General features: G+C 38.8%; 1 protein-coding gene across 1 annotated transcript in view; it reads right to left on the bottom strand.

Annotated features, from left to right (window-relative positions):
• Positions 1 to 701: 701 nt before the first annotated feature.
• The window catches only part of LOC147655491 (uncharacterized), a 102,145-nt gene continuing 82,961 nt past the window's right edge, over positions 702 to 19,885 (bottom strand). Inside the window, exon 5 of the mRNA XM_086891082.1 lies at positions 702 to 3,401. Within this exon, the coding sequence (XP_086747208.1) occupies positions 3,256 to 3,401 (146 nt within the window). The 3' untranslated portion in view covers positions 702 to 3,255. The remainder of the gene's footprint in view (positions 3,402 to 19,885) is intronic.

Raw genomic sequence — 19,885 nt, 5'->3', positions numbered from 1 at the left:
ACTGAAGCATAGCAATCATTTATGAACAACTTAGGTATGGAAAATGGCTCTAAGTCCTACTGAGGTTTTCATGTCCATAAGTAAGAGAAAACCTTTCAATTAAAATAATGGGTGAACTGTTTTTCTTGTTTTAAAAGAGTTTAAGGATGCAAAAAATAGAACTGGTCCAACCCTTCCCTGAAGTCTTGAAAGGGGATGTGGTAGCAGATGTGATGATAGAAGGTGCAGTGCAGCAGCAGAAACCAAGGGGCATGTCACATGTCAATTAAATCAGAGTCCTCTTATGAAAATTTTGAAGCAATAAAGGTTTTCAGGAATATAGTAGGATGTACACATTTGTATCTCAGTGGTGGAAAGGAGAATGCCAGTTCTGTGTATTGAGTAAGAAAGCACACTTGAGAGGATCAGATCCCATGCTGGAGAAGTGATTTTGCACCTATGTCTCCAATTCTAAGTCTTGTAAAAATAAAGCATAAAGTGCTTTGAAAAGAGAAGCAAAAAGAAATAGTTCTCTTCAGTGCAAGTTGTAAGACATTTTTATAACATGTTACTTATCCTGGAGAAGCAACAAGTATAAAGGGTCTACCCCTGGAGCCTTCTTGATGTTACTACATTCTATGATCAAATATAACTTGATGGTAAAGTCTTGACTGACAGCTGAGAAAAGAACAGTGGACTGCAATTATAACTAACAATAAATGTGATGAACAGACAACAAATACTTTTAATAAACACACAGTTAGCACAATATTAGGCAAATACAATATGTATAGTTTATAGGTTTATAATAATATTTATATAATTATCACCAATGTCTTCATGCAGTCTCAATCTTTTTCTTGCCCCTTTATTTCATCTGCAGAAGCTTGTTTTTGTCTGTACTTTTAGGTTGCTCTTTATTGCATCTGTATTGTGCTCTGTACTAGACTCCCATGGCCTGCTGGGAAGCCTTGAGGCTTTATTGCAATTTGCAATAAGATAGAATTAGAGTCCACAATAAAACCAACAAGAAACTACCTTTAAAAGTGAAATGGTTTAACTAGTTTAATAGTGCAAGCTGGGAGCAATGCAGGAAGTAAACACCTTAGACTGAGGAGAGTAAATTAGGTTCTTTAAACTCTTTTGATTTTAATAATCTCTTTATAACACAGGCAATTTTTTAGAAAGTATGATATTTAATCTGAGAATATTCCTTTAATAGTCTACCTATATTTCCTGTTGCTGCCACTGTCTCTCTGCTACTCTTAAATGTCACTGTCTCCAAAATGCCTTTGCTCTCTCTGCTGTATTGAGCGTGCTGCCTTATCAAAGACCATTGGCTGCAATTTTGGCTGCAAATGTCCTGGTTCAATTCCTCTCTTCTAGTAAAGAAAATGGCTGAACCATGGATTGTGGCAAAGCTAATCTTTATTGGGAACCTGTGGTCAGCACTTGCTTTCTCTCCTGTCACATCTGGGGCACTGTGGCAGCTGCTAGCCACGTAACATCTCTTTTCCCTGAGGGGTCTTTACAGCCGTCCATTTGGAAACTATATGTAGATTAGAATTCTTGTCTGTCTTATGATCCCAGATTTTTCTCTGGAAATGTTTGTAAGTTTTAGGAAAAGTTAATCATCTGCTTTTCCTTCATTCTCTACTCTTTCAGTTTGAGTATCTTCTTTCCAATTACCACTGTCATTAATAGTGTTTCGCAAGAAAGAAAACTCTGGCTGGAAAATGTAAGAGGAGAACAAGACTCAGTGCATGACCTTACACAGAGTGAGAGATGAATACTGGATCAACATAGCTTCAGTGGGAAAGCTCACTGTGAAGAAGGGAAGGGTAGAAGGCCTGGACTTGAATGCAGAGTCCCATGGGAACAGAAGCCATTCCTGGTGGGCTCCTTGTCTAAACTGTGTGAAAAGTTCCTCTCAGAAAGGCCTTCATTCTTGGGGATTGCTGCTGCTTTGTGTAGACTTGCTCCCCTTTTTATTTCAGCACATCACAATTTTTGAATTTATTATGTCAGCTGTGTTCTTTAAAAGTTCCTGGAGATGTTTTACAGCCCTATCTCATTCATTCATCACAGCTTACATCTTTGGCATTTCTTCAGTAGCTTGACAACGCAGCTGTCAGAAGATACCACTTTGCAGATACACTTTTTTAATGTGTAGCTGTGTGTATGCACACACACACGCACACACACACACACAAAAGATTTTGATAAGTATCCCCCAACATCTTATTAATAAAATCACAAAAGAACATGTGGTTAAGCACTAAATGCAGGCCTAGGAGGAAAACCATGTCAATAATCAGAATATTATCTCTGTTTTCATAAGGGAGGGAATAGGAGGGAGAAATAGAAGAACCCTCACCTCATGAAAATGTTAGGAATAGACCCAAGCAACAGTTCAAGTCAGTGGTCAAGCATGTATGACGTGCGTGTAATGATTTTTCCCTGTACTACTTTTAATGAACTAAGTATTTTTAGAAAGGTGACAGATTTACCGTTTGAGTGTCCTTTATTAGTAAAGGTCCTATTGTGTGAAGCACTGTAAATGTATATAATAAAGAAGTGTTGCTCCTCTGCCCTGAGGATTTTACTGCCCACAGAGCCAAAGGGCTTCAGAAAGGAAATAAGTGTTTAAATGGAAAAGGAAAAATTTCTCTGAACCAAGCCTTTTATCTGACTTGCTAGTGAACGTCTCGGTCTTTCCCATTTCCCACATTAATTTATTCAGAAGGATGAGAAAGTGTCCTGTTACAATGTGGTGAACTTCTGGGAGGCAATGTTTCAAAAGACTGGTTAGTAAGTTAGATTCTGGTTACTGGAAGACAGAAATCCTCCACTAGACTAGACCGGATTTTTGTGACTGATTAGCACCTGTGAAAATGTATCTACATTATCTGCAGTTACATCTTGTAATTCTGCAAGTTTTACAATTACCCTTTGGAAGCCTGATGAAGAGGTTATCTGGGGGTTATCAGCTCTCCAAAATGTTTTATCACTCTACAGGAAGCTTTTGGTGTTAAGTAATCCAAACTGCTAAACCTTGTAATATTGCTAAATTTCAGCTGACCACACCAGGACTCATGGTGGTACAAGGTCTTTAGAGACAAAGTATTTAAGGAAACTTTTTTTTAAAAACTGTGGGAATTTTCACAGTGAAATTTCAAAAAAAAAATATACAAAATGCCATTTGGTTTTCAAGCAGGAGAACCAATTAATTCTTCTTAGTCAGTACCTTCCTTAGTACTGACTGTTTAGAAAAAATCAGTGCTGCTGGAAAATAATTATTCTGCTAAATCTTTGTGCAGTTGGTGAAATGTGGTATCTTCTCTGAAACCAGTGGCAACTTCTCTGTTGACTGATGCATTTCCATCTTGAGCAGTGCAGTCCATTATCTGAAAGAATTAGATCTGTAGACAGAGAGAATTTAAAGGAATAAAACCAGAAAAAACTTGAGAAAGAGAAAAAGAACAATAAATCACTGAGAGCATAAGGAAATGGCCTTTTAGTAAGTTACCTTTCTACATCAGAATTAATGTTGCATTGTTCTGTTTGCACAGTCTTAGAAAACGATGAAATATTTTACTCATTCTGTACTTTCCTCCACTGCTAATGCCTCTTCTCCCGTCTCACAGAAAATATTCAAATTATTTAAATATTTCATAGAGTAAAACATAGCAGAACAGTGCAATATGTGTAGGCACCCCTGGGAAAAGGATTTTAATATTACTTTTAGAATCACAAATTATTCATGGAGTGCAAATAACAAACTGGTGGAGAGCTCAATCTGTGGTAAAAGCACTTACCTTTTCTTAACATTTTCCGATGTAGTTGGCGTTGACAGATCATCAGACCTTTAGTGCATTATTTATTAAATGTTTTAGCATAACTTTTAAATATTCAGTGAGCACTTAGCCCACAAAAGACATGGCTGACTGAAGATGCAGTGATGCTGATGATGGAAGCCTGTTCCACAGTTTCCTCTAAACTACTGGTACGTGCAGTTTGTGTTTTAATAGGGACTATTTTTCTCTTGCTTGTATTACTGATTCTGTCCTTTTGGGAAGTGTGACTTATGCATCACTGTGTTGAGAATGCAACCCAGTATTTTATGGACTTAAATACAGTGCATGGCTTTACTGTATTTAACTGTGAAATTAGAAAACACTGAATGGGCTGTGTGGCTTAAGGTACCAAAACTAAAGCTGAAGGAAATGCATTTCCTAGAATAATTTATTTTCTAGGTTTTCTAGGAAAATAAAATGTGAAGAGCCAACAACTTCAGTAATTTAAAACAATGAAGTGCACAAGAAAATAAGCAAAAGCAGAACAAATCCTTCAGTGAGTTCTCTGTTTGCTCATTCAGTTTGTTCCAGCACACTGAAATGAAAAGTGTATATTTCTGAGAACATAATCTCCTTAATTTAATCTGTCTCTAGCTCTTCAATGTTTTATGGCATTTGGAGATTGTGCCAGAGCAATATTTCAGAACAACTTCAAAACTTTAGGAAACCAGGATCCCAACTTTACTTTTTTTTGTGTTTGTTTTTTAATAAATAATCCATTTCCTCCATTTCCCAACTAGAAAAAATTCCTTTTCTTGAGGAAAAAGGGTAACTATTACACTTCAGGTTTATTTCTGACATTAGTATGATATGAATTGTGTAAGCATCAACGTATGAAAAGCCTAAAAGGCTGATAGGGAGCATTAGAGAGGAGATGCAACCAAAAATCCTAGAAGAGAAATCTCAGTGTAGTGAGGTTGGTTCCTTTTGTAAGTATAAACACAGTTGTAGCTTGAGCCTCCAGCAATTGCTAATTCAGTTCCTAGTGCTGAATAGAAGGCAAGACCAGGGCTGCATGGGATGGAAGAAAGCTCTGGGCTGACATGGTTGATGTGCCTGATGACGAGGTGTGTTTGAGGGGTGCATGCCCACATCTGAGCTGCTTGGGTCAGTCACACTGAGTTATCTTCCATCCTCCTACCTCGTGGCTGATACAATTTGACGTGGTGTGCTGCAGCCTGGGAAATTAAGAGTCCTGAATCTGAAGAACCAGTTAGTTACTCTATTTAACTGTTAGTAGAAAAGGCATTAAAGAGAACTCTCTCTGTCCAAGGGATTTTTTTTTTTTCTTTTGCATCAAAAGCAATCAGCTTTACATGACTTTTATCAGGCAAGCATAAGAAGGATAATGAATAAACAAACTCTCACAGAGAAGAAATACTCACAGAAATTCTGTAAAAGTTTTGTTGGTCTTCCCCTACCACAAAATTTGCAATTTGGGGTTTGAGTCCAAAATGTCATTCAAAGGGGATGCATGCCTAAATCAAGGCACAAAGTACTTCACTGTTGCTGAACCTCACCTTAAAGCCAGACTTCTTCAAAGCTTTTCTCTTCTTTCTGCTGAATATTGGCAGATGCCAAGACATTGTGAAAAGAAAATCTCAAGTGATTCAGATGGACACCTTGCTGGCATAACCTGCTTCATTTAATCTCTTGATAGAGTTTTTGAAGTGTGGCATTCATACAGTGTATAAACCAATCCCAGTTTAAATAAATGCCACAGTTTGATTCTCAAGAAAAACTCTGTATCTAATTCTTGCATGGAAATAAAAAATATCATGGGGTTGAAAGGCTATAAGAGGTCATTTAGTCCATGCCATTGCAAAAATGTGGTCAAAAACACAGACACAGTCCTTAAAAAATTTCAGTCTAATCAGTCTTAAAATATCCAAAGGAGAAAACTCCTCAAAGCTGCTGCATATATATATATGTGCATATATGTATGTATGCATATATGCATGTATGTATGTATGTATCATCTATCTATCTATCTATCTATCTATCTATCTATCTATCTATCTATTTATCTATCATCTATCTATCTATCTATCTATCTATCTATCTATCTATCTATCTATCTATTTGTCTGTCTATCTGTCTATCTATCTATATTTTAGGTGAGTGTAGTCCAGTGTAAAACTGTATATATATCACTAAAAACACTTCTGCAGCAGCTAACCGTTATCTCCTTTGTTTTAAATCAAATCAGATTCTTCCTGTCATATCCCCAGTAAGTTTGACAAAAAAAGGTAAGAATTTTCTTTGCAGAAGCATTTCAAACATTAGTATGGAATTAGTGTGCTTTTCTTTCCCTTCTCTTTCCTAGGCTGAGGAAGCTTCAGCCATTTCTCCCAAGCTGTGTTTTCCAAGTCTGTTAGCATTCTTCCTTCTCTCCTAGAAAACAAACTCTAGGGATGTGTCCGAAAAAGCATTGAATAGGACAAAACAATGACTTCTACTATGTTTGGGTTTGTCAGTCCTGTTAATACTACAGGGATCTTGATGCTCTGATGGGACTATTCACCCAAATCACTGCTTTCTGCAGCTCCCACATTTTTTGCAGCAGATCTGTTAACATCAGTTTGGGCAGCACTTCAAACAGGAGTGGATCTGATCAGCCTGTGTCACGTTGAAAAACTCTGTTTTGTTGTTTTTTTTTTTTATTACAAAATGCTTTCAAAACCTGTTTTAGTGTGTATGTCTCATCAAAATTTACCGCATCCATAACACTTATTTATTAGGAATACAGAAGAAAAGGTGATATGATCTACTATCTCCTTAAGCTTTTCAGTAAGTTATTTACTCTTATTTCCTCTTTTATATGATTCAATCAATATTATCAAATGCCTAGAAAATTCCTAATACAGCTATTTTGGTGTCCTATTTTGATTTCCATATTTTTCCCCCAATGGAATTATGTAATATTATATTTTTGTCATAGTTTTTTTTTTTTTTTTTCAATTTTTCAGTTCTTCAGATCTGTTGTTCCCTCAGGTTGTCTTTCAATCTCTTCCTGTTCCTTCAGTTTTTGAAGTCTCCTTTTTTATTGGTGGCCTACTATTTTAGTCTCCTATTTTGGTTTCTTCCTATATTTAGTTTTTTTATAGAAAGCAACACCCTCTCCCCACCCTGGCTGCTTGCAACACCTTAACAATAATTTTTGTGTGAAAAAACCAGAAACAACAAAAACAAGTTTCAACATTTCAACATATGTCAAGTATATTTTCTCAATAAAAGTAAATATATAAATAGACACAAATATAAATATCTATAAAATTAAAATATAAACAATTATAAATAGAATATAATAAACTCCTTCCACCTATGAACCTGTGTAACTGTGTCCCATATAATTTCTGCCGTAAATTTTAGTTTTCTTTTATTTTCAAAATTCTGTGTGGTTACAAGGGTCTTCGCTGACAATATGCATATATTATGTAGATGTTTCCAGACATTTCTGGGAGTTTCAATTACCAGGTTGGAGTAGCTGGAATCATTGTGCAGGCTAGAATTCTGACTTGGAAGGCAGTTGGGACTCAAGAGGAATGCAAAGGGGAAAATGACATAAAAAATGAGGGAAGCCAATGCCAGCAATCCTTGAATGCTGCTCCTGTCACCTATTCCTCTCTCCGTATCTCCTGCTGCATCCAATAGAAAGCAAGGACCCTCCCTGATGTTTCAAACCCTGATCAGCAGGTAGGGCGATGCATTGCATGAGGAAGGTAGGAAATAACACCAGAAAAGGTTGGACGAAGTCATGGCACTCAGAGCCAGCCAGAACCTTGAGGTGACTCTGCCCAAGCAATTAATATAAACCAAGCATGTTAGCAGCACCAGATGGCCTTTGAACAACAGGAAAAAGGTTTTACTGGAACACACACTACAACATGGAACATTTTAAACTAGGGAAAGCTCAGGCTGAATCAGAATATGAATGGGAAAGGGATGCACAGTCAAGTACTGCTGTGCCTTTGTGAGATAGATCCTCACCTCCAGGTTGTTCCTGGGCCAGAAGCTGAATGACTGTGATGCAGCAGCTGTTTGGTGCAACAAATGCCACTGAATTCTTTCTCTGGGCTCTGAGGACATGCCTTTCTCCCCAAGTACAGCACCTGCCTGTTTGCTGTCTCCCTGCTCTGCCTAGGACTTTTTCAGTTCCTGCCTCTGCCTCTCCTGCTTTCTCTCCTGCCTGCCTTATTCCTCCGTGTGTGTGTGGGTTTCTCCACCATAAAGGAGCTTGGTTGCTTCCAGGGAAAGAGGAATCTCTCCTGTGTTTCAAAGTGAAGGCAACTTTCCTCCTCTCTCTCTGCCCATTTGTGGCATTTTGGCAGAATGGGTACAGAGCAGATGCTGTCCTAAGCTTAACTGAGTGCAGGACACAGAGAAGACTCTGTCCCTCCTCTCCAGCAGCAAAACTCAAGCTCATAGCAAGGCAGGAGTTGTGGGCAGCTATGCACCAAGTAGCCAGTCAGTTACAGAGTGGATTTGCCACGCTAACAAGTATTCCATTAGTGGCTGAAGTGGCACAGATGTCTTACACATCACCAGAGCCATGTCCCCAGTCTCTCCTGCCTGTTGGCCTGTGTCAGGAGTCCCTTGCTCACTGGCTGGCCAGGCAATATTCACATGCTTGTTGGCCAGCTGGCTCCTGCCATCCCCTCATCGTTTGGTACCTACTACTGATTTTACAATGCCATTTGTCAAATTTGACTGGAAGTGGCTAGTGAACTCAAAAACTACTGAGAAGGAGGGACTGACAGACAGCTCAACAGATGAATGGGCAGATGGACAGTAAGTGTCACAGCTTAAGCCTTCCTTTCATGGCAAATCAATCTGAAAATAATGCAGAGCGAGACAAATGATTCCTTTTCCCCCCACCTAGAGACATTAATCAAAATGAACACCTATGAAAATGTCACATTTTTGGGGATATTGTTTTTCTGCAGACTGAAAAATATTGAAAGATATTTCAAGCCAGAGTAGTGCATTAGTTTACAATGAAATGGATGAGTTGCCTTTGAGTTGCCACAAAATATATCTTTGCATTGTGCATGAACCCAGCATAAACTACTGAGAAAACTGCCTTTCTTACCACTGTAGCGCTTGCCACTCTACTCCTGCCTGGGGGAATTTCAGTTTATCCCTGACAGTGAGGCAGGGAATAGAGAAGAGGGATAGGTGAATGATCAGAAGTATTTGGAGAAAATGTATAGAAATATAATTTAAGTCTAAAAATCCAGATCCCTTGAAGGTTAAATGAAAATATCTGTGACCTAACACAATGGGTTTGGTACTTCAGAATGTAGGTAGCCTGACTGTATGCCTGATTTAGGTATTTGTGCAGTGCCTAAATGCCAAAAGCAATAATTAAAATTCAAATAAAGATTCTGGTCTTACCTAACAAGAATGATTCACCAGCAGCCATGGGACCTGTCAGAGAAGATTGATGGAGAACTTTTGAAAACCCTGAAGTGCCCTGAGCACAGTACAAAGGATAGACTAAGACCTTTCATCTGAGGCAAAGGGAAATACATTACGTACTGCACATCTATTTTAATTGATTGCTTTAATCTATGGAAGTTCTAGTTCTGTTTTGGACTCCAGGATTAAAAATATCTGCACTTATCAAAGATAAAGGTTTATCAGATATAGAAATTTCTGTCCATTCAGCCTATATGGTTAATTCCACATTCCTTTCTTCTTTCCTCCAGTGAGTTATCTGAAATACAGTAAAGTCAGTAAAGACAGAAGTCTTTTGTTTCAGTATATCATCCAGCAGCATGAGGTGAGGTGTCGGTCCGATTTGGAACGGCTATAAAGAGCGACAAAACTCTCAAGGGAGTTTCAACACGAGAATTCTCTAGTTTATTGCTCTAGGCTTGTCTTATAGACAGATACGTGGAAAGTACAGAAAGGAAACTCTTATTGGTTAACAAAGTGTTACATCACCATCATTGGTCAGGGGCACTCATCACCCCCCTGGCCTTCTCCTGCAAGAGAAAACAAGACTGCAAAACAACACCTGCAAAGCTGTTTAGTGTCCCTGAGAATTGTTTTAATTCTTTCTCATATCTTTCCCAGGCTACCTTCCCAGGCAGCCTGAGGAGCTATGCAGCCTGTAATTTGTACAGGCACTGTGGTTCAGATTTAGCATCCATAGTGAGGAGCCTACTGCTCAGCCCTGGGAGAGGGGAATGCATCAGCTCCCTGCTTGGTGAAACACAGAATACTGGTCATGCTGACTACCTGAGGTATCAAATTTCCAGAATGAAAATAATCATAGGGAGAAGAGGTTGCAGCACTTTCACAAGAACCCATGTGAATAGGTACAGGCTACTTATACATAGGATCAAAGGCAAGTGAAAATCAATCTTGCTGACGTTATTGATTGAAGCTGTCTTTACAGTCATCTTTCACTGGCATTTTCTGTGTAACCCTTAGACATCAAAGGCTGGTCACACATGGAAAGGGGCTGCCACAAGCTCTTTATAAAGCTCTCTTAGGATAAAACTGATAATCCTGTGGAAATCTTTGTTGGTAGGTAGCTAAAACATAAGAGGGGAGAAAAAAGGTTTACTCTTTACGCTCTTTCAAAATAAAATCTCTGCTAATATAGTCTATTTCCTAGGAGACCACCCTTCCAAGGCCATCAGCCTGGCAAAGACAACATTACTTCAGTTACAGCTGCTCATAATTCTTTGCTAAGGAGAGATTTTCGTGTAGTGTGCGCTGACAACTGAAACCAGCAGTACTTATTAATCACCGGCTAGTTTTCTCCCTGAACTCTGCTTCTCTGCTACCATATTTCTTTCCATCTCCTTTCTTTAATTTTCATCTACCACCACCTATTCCTAATTCTCCAAGTCACTTGATGTACGGCATTGCGATTAATCTTTGTTGAAAGGACTAAATCCACACAGATTCCTGCTGCAGTTTGCAGGGCCTTCATTTTGCAAGCGCAGACACGGTGATGGAATGGGTTATCTTGTATGTTATTTCATTGCTCCTAGGCCATGAAACGAGCAGGGTTTGCTGCACCACTGCAGGCCTCCTCATCTCTGTTGGTCTCATCCTTCCCCTTTGTGTGTATAGGATGTAAGAAACTCACAATCACCCATCCAGTTATTCATGCACAGATTTCATGGCAAAAGATGAAAGGGAGGACTGTAATAATTACTCTTTCCTTCCTTCAAGAGCTGGATATTGCAGAAATACCAAGCTGGTGATGTGTGGTAGTTTGACATTAACTGACATATAGGGAAAGAACGACCCACGGAATTGATTTCTCTGACAGAAGCTTCTGGGAGCTTCCTCTCTGCCTGAGACAGGCCAGTAGCTGGCCAGTTCTGAGAACTGACAACATTTCACACCATTTAGAAATTAGATTTGCCTCTGTGATGATCCACATTTTAAAAACCACAAGCCCGGGAACTGGCCCTCTTTGCTTCCGGATCCAGAAAGTAGCAGAGCTCTGGTGAGGCTGACCCTTCTCCCCCACGGCCTGTGCGGCCTGGGGAAGGCCGGGCCGGACCCCAGCGGCTCCTGGGCAGGGGATGGAGGCTGTGGGACCCCAGTCCCAGGCTGGGCTGGGCCATGGCTCCTGACACCTCACCGACACTAAAGCACCCCTGCCCCGGCCTGCACAGAGAGCTCCAGGCCGAGCCAGGGCTGCCCACCCCTCCCAGCGGCTGCCGGCCGAGGGAGGGGCCCAGCGCGGCCTGAAATCCAACACCGTGACCGCCGTGGCACTGGGTGAGATATTGACCCTTTCACTGCACAGATGAGACCTGCAGACCTTGTTCCTCTGCCCAGGGAGAGAAAAGGACAGAGTGACGACAGGTAGAAAGACAACATGGAAACATCAAGATCAGTAAAGAAAAGAGTCAAGGCCCAGATGGAAGAAGGATGAGGAGATGTGGAATGGGGCTTGAAATATTCCTTTGGTAGGGCCAAGGCGATAGACAATGATATACTGAAATATCTTCTTTAATTAATGAAACAGAGTATGGGGGGGATGAAGAATTCAAACTGTAGATCTGAGCAGAGGCATCCAATGAAGAAGCCAAGCAGATGTTGGAGTAGCTGTGATCCCATGAGACGCTTGAACAGAGAAAGATGAGAGCTGATGAAGACCCTTTGCCCCAGGGAGAGAAGAAGACAACCTCTGTTCCCAGAGATGATCACAGAGACAGATGAAGTAAACCTTTGCCTCGGAACAACTCATCCTTAAAATAATACCCCATGAGTTCATGGCCCATGGCCACACCTCTAGGAGGGCTGTGAAAATGAGAGAAAAGTCACAGTGTAGAATTTTTGCCTCGGTGGCTGCTATTCGTGGAAATGAAAAGCCATGAGGAAACTGTTTCTTGTGGATAAGTCTCCATGGCATGACAAGAGAAAACTCCTCTCCTTACAAGAACAGATGAAAGACTGGTACTGCTTTACCATCCTAGGTTTTGTCTCTATGTGGACAGTTGGGAAAAGAAAGAATTGGGTAGGGGGAGGAAAGGTATTCTGGAGGTTTTTTACTGATGTTTCTTATTCTTGTAGTCCTGCTAATAAAGTTTCTTTATACCTTTTAAGTTTTAAGCCTGCTTTGCCCTTCTCCTAATCCATATCTCACAGCAAGAAATGAGTAAGTGCACTGGTGATTTTAGCCAGCGCTAAAACCCACCACATTATTTGGTGCATTGGCCAGGAAACTCAAATTGGCAAATCTAAACCACTACATGATAAAACCTCACGTTTTTACCGGCATGACACAGTTTGATCTCCTAAACTTTCAGAATGTTTATAGAAAGTACATTAAATTACTTCAGATGACAGGGAGAGATTTTATGTCTAAAAGGAAGGAAGAGGTATATTGTTTTACCTGTAATTTGAGCATATTTCATATGGGAATCATTGACAGGTGAAAACCACTGACGCTCTTGGGGCTATTTTCAGTCATTTGTTTTGAACTAGAACAACATTTTGTATCTGATGCAAAATATATTGACTTTATTTGAAGAAGTCTCCATGAGCTTTCAACCAAATATTTCAGTGTCATGAAAAGGGGGAATTGTCTAAAGTTCCTCATGCAGGTCAGCTCAATATTTGCTGCAGAGGGGGATTAATAATGTTACAGGCTTAGACAAAATTTAACAGAGGACAAGCTGGAAATAAAGAAACATCAGCTCCTATCAATGTTGGTTCCTGCTAAAGAGAACAACGACATCCTATTTTCTTCTTCCATTTTCCCCACACTTATTTCCAACCTAACATATTTCTCATCAGTTACAGAAAATTAATTACAGAAACATATTGCTGAGAATCACAGGATTATTTCTAGTTTACTTCCCTGAAAAACCTTCAAACCATAAGAGAGAATGGGGGGACAAGATGTCAGGTTAGATTTCCTTATCTTTGTCCGAATGAAAAATGCTCTGATGTTTGCTAAACTCCCAAAATCAGAAAAGAAACTCATGAAATATTCAATGAGTGAAATCAATTAACATTCAGAAATTCGAAATAAATTTTTTGACAAGATAGTTCATACTGCCAATTTTTCAGAAAGATTTACTCTTCATTGTGAAATTCAGCCAAAAATATAGGACATCTCCTGTGGAAAAAAAAACCTTTTTAACAACATGTATTGAAGCAAGGAAAGTTTAAGTTAAATATCCTGCTGTTTAAAGACAATTAAGTCTGCGCAAATGAAAAGGTTAGTGAAGGAAAGTGAAAGCTCCCATAGGAAGCTGACAGAGTAAAAAGACTCTTTCTTTTCATCATACCTGGAGCTGTTTAAAGACACAGGAAGCAATCCACAAAACAAACACAGTGTCCTCAAGAGCTCTTTGCTCACATTACTGTAGGCTAAGTCATTTGAGAACAGATGCAATTTTTACATACGCCTCCCCCATGGAATCAGTTTTATTTTTTATTAACTATTTTATTAACTACTAACCATTGCTCTTATTCCAGCTTTAAAGTCTTCCATGGATTTGCCTTTGCTCATCTTTCACATCTCTCTTTCCCAGCCCTTTCCCTGTCCCACTCCAGACCTTGCCATGCCTCAGTGGGGCTGCCTTTCCCTGCAGCTTGTGCTTCATGGAGTGTGTACACCACTTAGCATCTCACTGATAACCACTTGTGAGGTTCCCAGCTGCCAATCTTTGCTGCTGCACTTGTGCCTCACTGTTATCAATTTCTAAACATTTTTTTTTTAGCTTGGGAAATCAATCTGAATGAGTTTATGCATTAGATGAAATGGCACTGTTTTGCACAAGTATTAATATATCTTCCTATTTGGTTTAAGAGGCAAATCTGTTTGAGCAGTCTGATGAAATGTACTTGGAAGAAGTCTTGAATGCAAAATTTAAACTGTAGGATAATACTTAAAAAGAAAGAAAAAGAAGGTAATCTGAATGCAGGAGGCAAGGGTTTTAAAAGGAAGAACTGCTTAGGTAATTTTATACTAGAGGTAATAAAGCACAAGAAACAAAATTCCATGTTGTATTATTTTAAATTACAATGGCAGAAGATAAAGAAAATGCATATGTTGTCTGGAGGAAGGATGAATAGTCAGAGGAAACAATAACACAGAATTTCAGTTACATCATCACCTTATGAACACTGTCAGCTTATTCTTAAAACATAAAAATGAAACAGATACTTCTTCCCAGCCCCCACTACTCCCAGGTCTGGTTGTGGAAATTTGTTTCTGAATCCTAATTCCCTTCTTTGTTTTTCACACCATATTTCTAAGGAGGGTCTAGGGTGAGCACTTTTGTCAAGCCAGTATTTGCAGCTGTAGGATAGAGAAGCTCTGGCCACTACAACCAAAGTTGAAGATGGAACAGAGCTCCTCTCTGACTGTATTTTTTGTTTAAAGTCAATTGTCATTTGGGAAAAGAAGAGAAAAAGTCTCTGGCTCTTGTTTCAGCCTTTCCTTTTGCAAAAGTAAGGTTATTTGTGTTGTGGAGCTACTAGAGATAAACTGCAAATGGAACAGCATATTCTGGGGTCCTCAGCTGCATTTATCTTCCTTTGTAATGCATTACTTCCACTTTCAAGAAACATATACAAACTTTAGGATTAAATCCAGTACATTCCTCAAATTTTGCTTGAATCCTCCTCAATCACATAAATTCCCACAGAGTGTTCCTTTTGCTCTTTTTAGAAGATTTTAATCACTCCTCCATATACGTGTTCAATGATTATAGCATATTTTACTAAGGGCTTGACCAGGTGATGTGTAGGGGTCTTATAGGAGGAGTGAAGTAGCTACAATTTTGTAACATTCTAGAAGATCTAATTTTGATTTTTATTTCAAGGACTTGCAGAAGAATTTTGTATAATGTGGAAAAAGACTGTCAGTGTTCTGGAACACAGAAATGGAAAGCGTATTTTAGTTGTGTTATAGGAGACACCACTAAAACCAGTCTTCCTGTTAATTTTTTGTAATGCAAAGTTATGAGGGATGCTGAGACAAGCTAGTGCAGCTAAAGCTTGGCCCTAATTGATACAAAGTTTTACCTGCAGGACTACATATTATCAAATAAATGATGTCTTGTTGATTTTCATGTTCCTATTACATGCACCTTCACATCCTGTAGCATTTTTGCTCATAAATTAAACACCAGACTTTTGTTTGTTCAGCAACGGAAACATGATCAAGAGTAAATAATTGTTTTGGGTGGCCAAGCATCCAGAGGAAAGAGAATGAACAGCTTCAGGCATAGCTGTAATCAAAAATCTGATTGTCTAGAAATGAGATAATTTCAAATGAAGCTCAGCTATCTCCACTCATTGTGAATTATGTCACCCAGATCATTCTTCTTTATAAGGTGATAGTATCACTTAATCAACAGTGTTTTGAAAGGCAAGATGAAAATTTTATTGGCTCATTTTCTTGGACAATATTGACTCCCAGCTAAAGGGATTTGGCTACAATGTGGGCAGCAGGGAAAGCTTGAGGATCCCTGTTGTGTCCTGAGGCTGGGCAACCTATATGGAAATTGCTGCTGGTCAGGGTAGTAGTGCTTTCCACCCAAGTTCAGAGAAATTATACCAGCTTCCCTCTAGCCCGGGTGGTCTGAAATCAACTATGGACATGGATGCAGGTAATGAAACTTCTCTGTGTTGAGTAGAAAAAAAGACATATTTTGTGTCAAAGAGAATCTGTGTTGCACAGGTACAGGAGTGGATGCCTGTGTTCTGCTTCAGGAAAAGCTATAAAGCTATCTAGAGAAATAGGTGTTATTTTAATATACTGTACTAATAAATCTCTAGAAGTAGGGGCTGTCACAATTTTTTATCAGTCTCAAGCTGGAACTGATTGCTCTATGCTTGTGAATGTACATTTTATCCCAACATCATGTGGAGGGTACTGCAACTTCCCTGTGTCAAACAAGAGGTGTGGAAAGTTTAAGAATGGCAGAGCTGTCTCTGTAATTCTCCTGTGTTTTGAGATCTAGAAGTGACTCCATGGAGCAAGGACATTTCTGAGACACAAACATCACCATCTCCTCAGGGTTATTTTGAGCCCAAACAAGCCTCCATGATTTTGCTTTCCTTGACAGCCTCAGAGTGGTATTATCTGCCTGGATCTGAATACCTGGGCAGGCCTTTTGGGCTGATTTATTCCTTTTACCATGCAATATATATCTGGCTTTGCTGAAGTGAATGATGGCTGTTGTGGTGAGCACTGTTGAATAACAGAAATGTTTTTCAATGCACCAAGCAGCTGTAGAAATATAGCACGAAAATAAGAGAAAAAGCTAGGAACATTAAAAGTGTAAATTGGTAGTGATAGCCTTTATTATCCCTTCAGACACTAATAGCAATTTTATTAAACAGCTTCTTCAGTTGGCTGATCACATGAAGCACAGCAATTAGGGACTAGGTAAGATTCATTGCACAAACAAAAATCCCAGGGAAATTATTTGTTTACTGTTTTCATCATCTTTACAGAACATAGTGATATTTTCAGTAGAGCTGAAATATGTAATATGAAAATCAGAGTCAGGGAGAAGACAAGTCCACCCTATTCTGAATATACACTTTGTTGCAACCAAAAATGTAGTCAAGATTATTTTTAATTTGTAGGCATCAGTTCAGGGCTTGTGGTTGTCAAGAAAAAAATTCTGATCAAGGTATGTGCACACCTAACGATTACCAACAAGGAGAATGTCAAGGAGATAGGAAAACAAACCTCCTAACAAGCTACTTCATTTTGTAGTAAACAAGATGCAAATTGTGCTGCTGTATTAAGAAATGTGTTATTCAGCAGCAGTTTAAACTTCCCTCAACCAAATTGTCCTATGAGCGCTCACATGTCAGCATGGAGGAGCAGAATCTGGAGGGATGCTGTAGGCGGCAGCAGCAGGATGTGCATGGATCTGATCCTCAGCAGCAGTCTCGGAGAGCAGGCTTGGCCCAGGTGAGCTGAGAGGAGGCAGTACTCACTGCTCCTCTTTGCTGCCATCAGACAGGATGTGATTTGCTTCTCACCCATCCCATGTCCACCAAGTCTGCATCAGTTTTAAGTTGTCTGAGGATCAGCTTATTCGGTGGCCTTAGTGATAACTCAGTGCCTATCATGGTAGTGCTTGTTCTTCACCTGCTCCCAGGCAGGACTGGAATAAACTCCAGTGAAGTTAATAGGAACAATGGGTTTTGCAGAGATTGAGCTCAGAGAGGCTCTTAAAGAAAAAGGCTTTGAGAGGGAGCAGAGGGAAGTTCAGACAGGGTTAGTTTGGCAGTGGGGAAAAACAGGCTTCTGCAATTAGTTCTAATGAATTATAATAAACATAGGACAATATCTTCCCAGCTTTACAAATTGAAGGAGTAATTAAATCTGGAATAAGCCACAGTTGAAATTCTGACTTAAATGCAAAGAATTATTTATTTTGTGAAGGTTGAGCTATGTCAGACTGTGCAGCTGTCTTTAGTGACCAAGGAAATGGTCATTAAATGAACTAATAATAGCAGAAATGGAAAGAGAATCATATTTCTTTTCAAAATATACTAGGAATAATGTGTTGGTGAGCTTTATGTTAGTACAAAGTAAATGAGGAGACATGACAATTAAGAATAAAATAACTAAAGAGCATGATATCTTTGAGGACATCAGCAGGATTTCCATGGTGGGAATTTATGCCTAGTTGACCCCTTTTAATTCTCCAGAACTACTTAGAAAAATAATAAACAATGGAGAATTAAGTTTCCAAAAATCCTTGAGCAAAAGCTTTCAAAAGAGGTAATGGAAGATTTTAATGATGCATAAGGTGAGATGTAAATTTTTCCTTCTGGATTAAGTTCCTCTACTGAGCTGTTGAAATATAAAGAAACTTAAAGGGAAAAACAAAAGCAATGGTTTATACAGTCAATGCTACGCAGAAGAAAAGCAACTTGTATTAGCAAGAGGAGCTTTCTGCCTTCCTCTCTATAATTGCATCATATCCCTGTTACATTGGGGAAATTGATTACACCTGTTCTGTAATTACTTGCAATATTTGCAATTTTCACACTTCCAGTTATCAAATGATGTCTACAGCTGTTTTTATCTCAGGCAAACTCTACATCTCTGGGCTGAATTTCTTCATGCTGCTTATGTACCCGAGGCAATAGCATTCTGGAAAATTTGAGCTGTAATTTTTTTTTTCTTTTTTTTTTTTTTTCCTGGGAGAAGAGGAAATAAACCAAATTTCTCTATTCTAGTTATTAACATCCTCTTTCCTAGAGTTCTAGAAGCCCTACGCTTTGTCACCAGTAATTACAAGTGATGTTGGCATGGCTCAGTTTTGGGCAAATGATAGCCCTCTGAGAGTAAAGATGTGAATACTAACTGTGGCAGAGACCAGACAGGCTGCTGTTCTTCTGATCTGGCCCTTTTTTTCCCCTGGGCCTTGTAGTGGAAAGCTGTCTCTGCTGGAGTGAAAAACTAGATAGAGCTACTTTGGCATGATTAACCTAAATAATCTTATAAGATTGTTGTGCTGCTGTGACAATTCTTCTTTCATTTTTCTGGAGCACTGTAAATATATTAAATAAAGCAAATATCTTCAGACACTCTCCTCTTCTTATGATAAATTGTCTATTTATTCTCACTCTTTATATTCTGCCAGCTGGTCAAATTCTAAACCAGTTTCAGCAAGTATTGATAATGGGTTTTTTTGACATTCATTTTTGGGTACTTCTCCTTTCCATAAGAGGAAGCCTAAACCAAACCTCCCTGAAACCCCACTTCAAATTGTTTAGTTGTGGGCTTTCCTTGGGTTGTTTAGCTTGTAAGTTTAGGGTGGATATTTCTTTTAATTTTAAGAAGCTTCTTTCATGAGTTCTTGGGAGTACTAATAACCTTCTACAGTGAATTTCTAGAGAATCATTAACCAGAGATTGGTTGCTTTGGATACAGAGGTACATAGCCTACATAAAAAAAAAAAAAAAAAGAAAAGAAGAAAAGAAAAAAAGAATAAAATCGTATCCATGCACAGACACAAAAACAAACAACCCGAAGTGATTTGATTGCAGCTCAGAAATGAAAAGAAGCAAAATTCTTCTCATGTGACAGCACTTATTGCAATTAAAGCTGAGGTTAAGAAAGGCAAAAAAGCAAAGAGGTAGTAAGATAGTATCTTAAGGGTTGCTTCTACCTATATAAAGGCTGTAACACCATCCTCAACAAAACAAACCAAAACAAAAAAATCCCAAACATAAGAAAATCAAAAATACCCCAAAAAACAAAAGAAAAAAGAAAAATACTTGAATGACAAGTAATCTATAAATAAAGAAAATTATAAATATTATAAATAATGAAATCCTTTTCAAACCTGGAGATTTTGAGTTTTTCATTGCTGTGGTTAAATATCCTCATGGATGCAGTGTTAGATAAATTTAAAAGTAACTTTGTCTGTTTAAGGGGTTTCTTTTTTTTTTTTTCTTCTATGCCTTTTTTTCCAGCTAGCTTTCTTTTCAAGCCATCAACAATATAAAAATGCAGAGCAATACCCAAGAAAAGATAAGACCTTGTGGAAACTAATTTCAGTGACAAATACACACAAATT

The sequence above is a fragment of the Cyanistes caeruleus genome, chromosome 1 (assembly GCF_971803275.1).
Source record: "Cyanistes caeruleus chromosome 1, bCyaCae1.hap1.1, whole genome shotgun sequence".
In the NCBI taxonomy this organism is placed as follows: Eukaryota; Metazoa; Chordata; class Aves; order Passeriformes; family Paridae; genus Cyanistes; species Cyanistes caeruleus.
The sequence above is the reverse complement of the archived record's forward strand: the minus strand, read 5'-3'. Positions and strand labels throughout refer to the sequence as shown.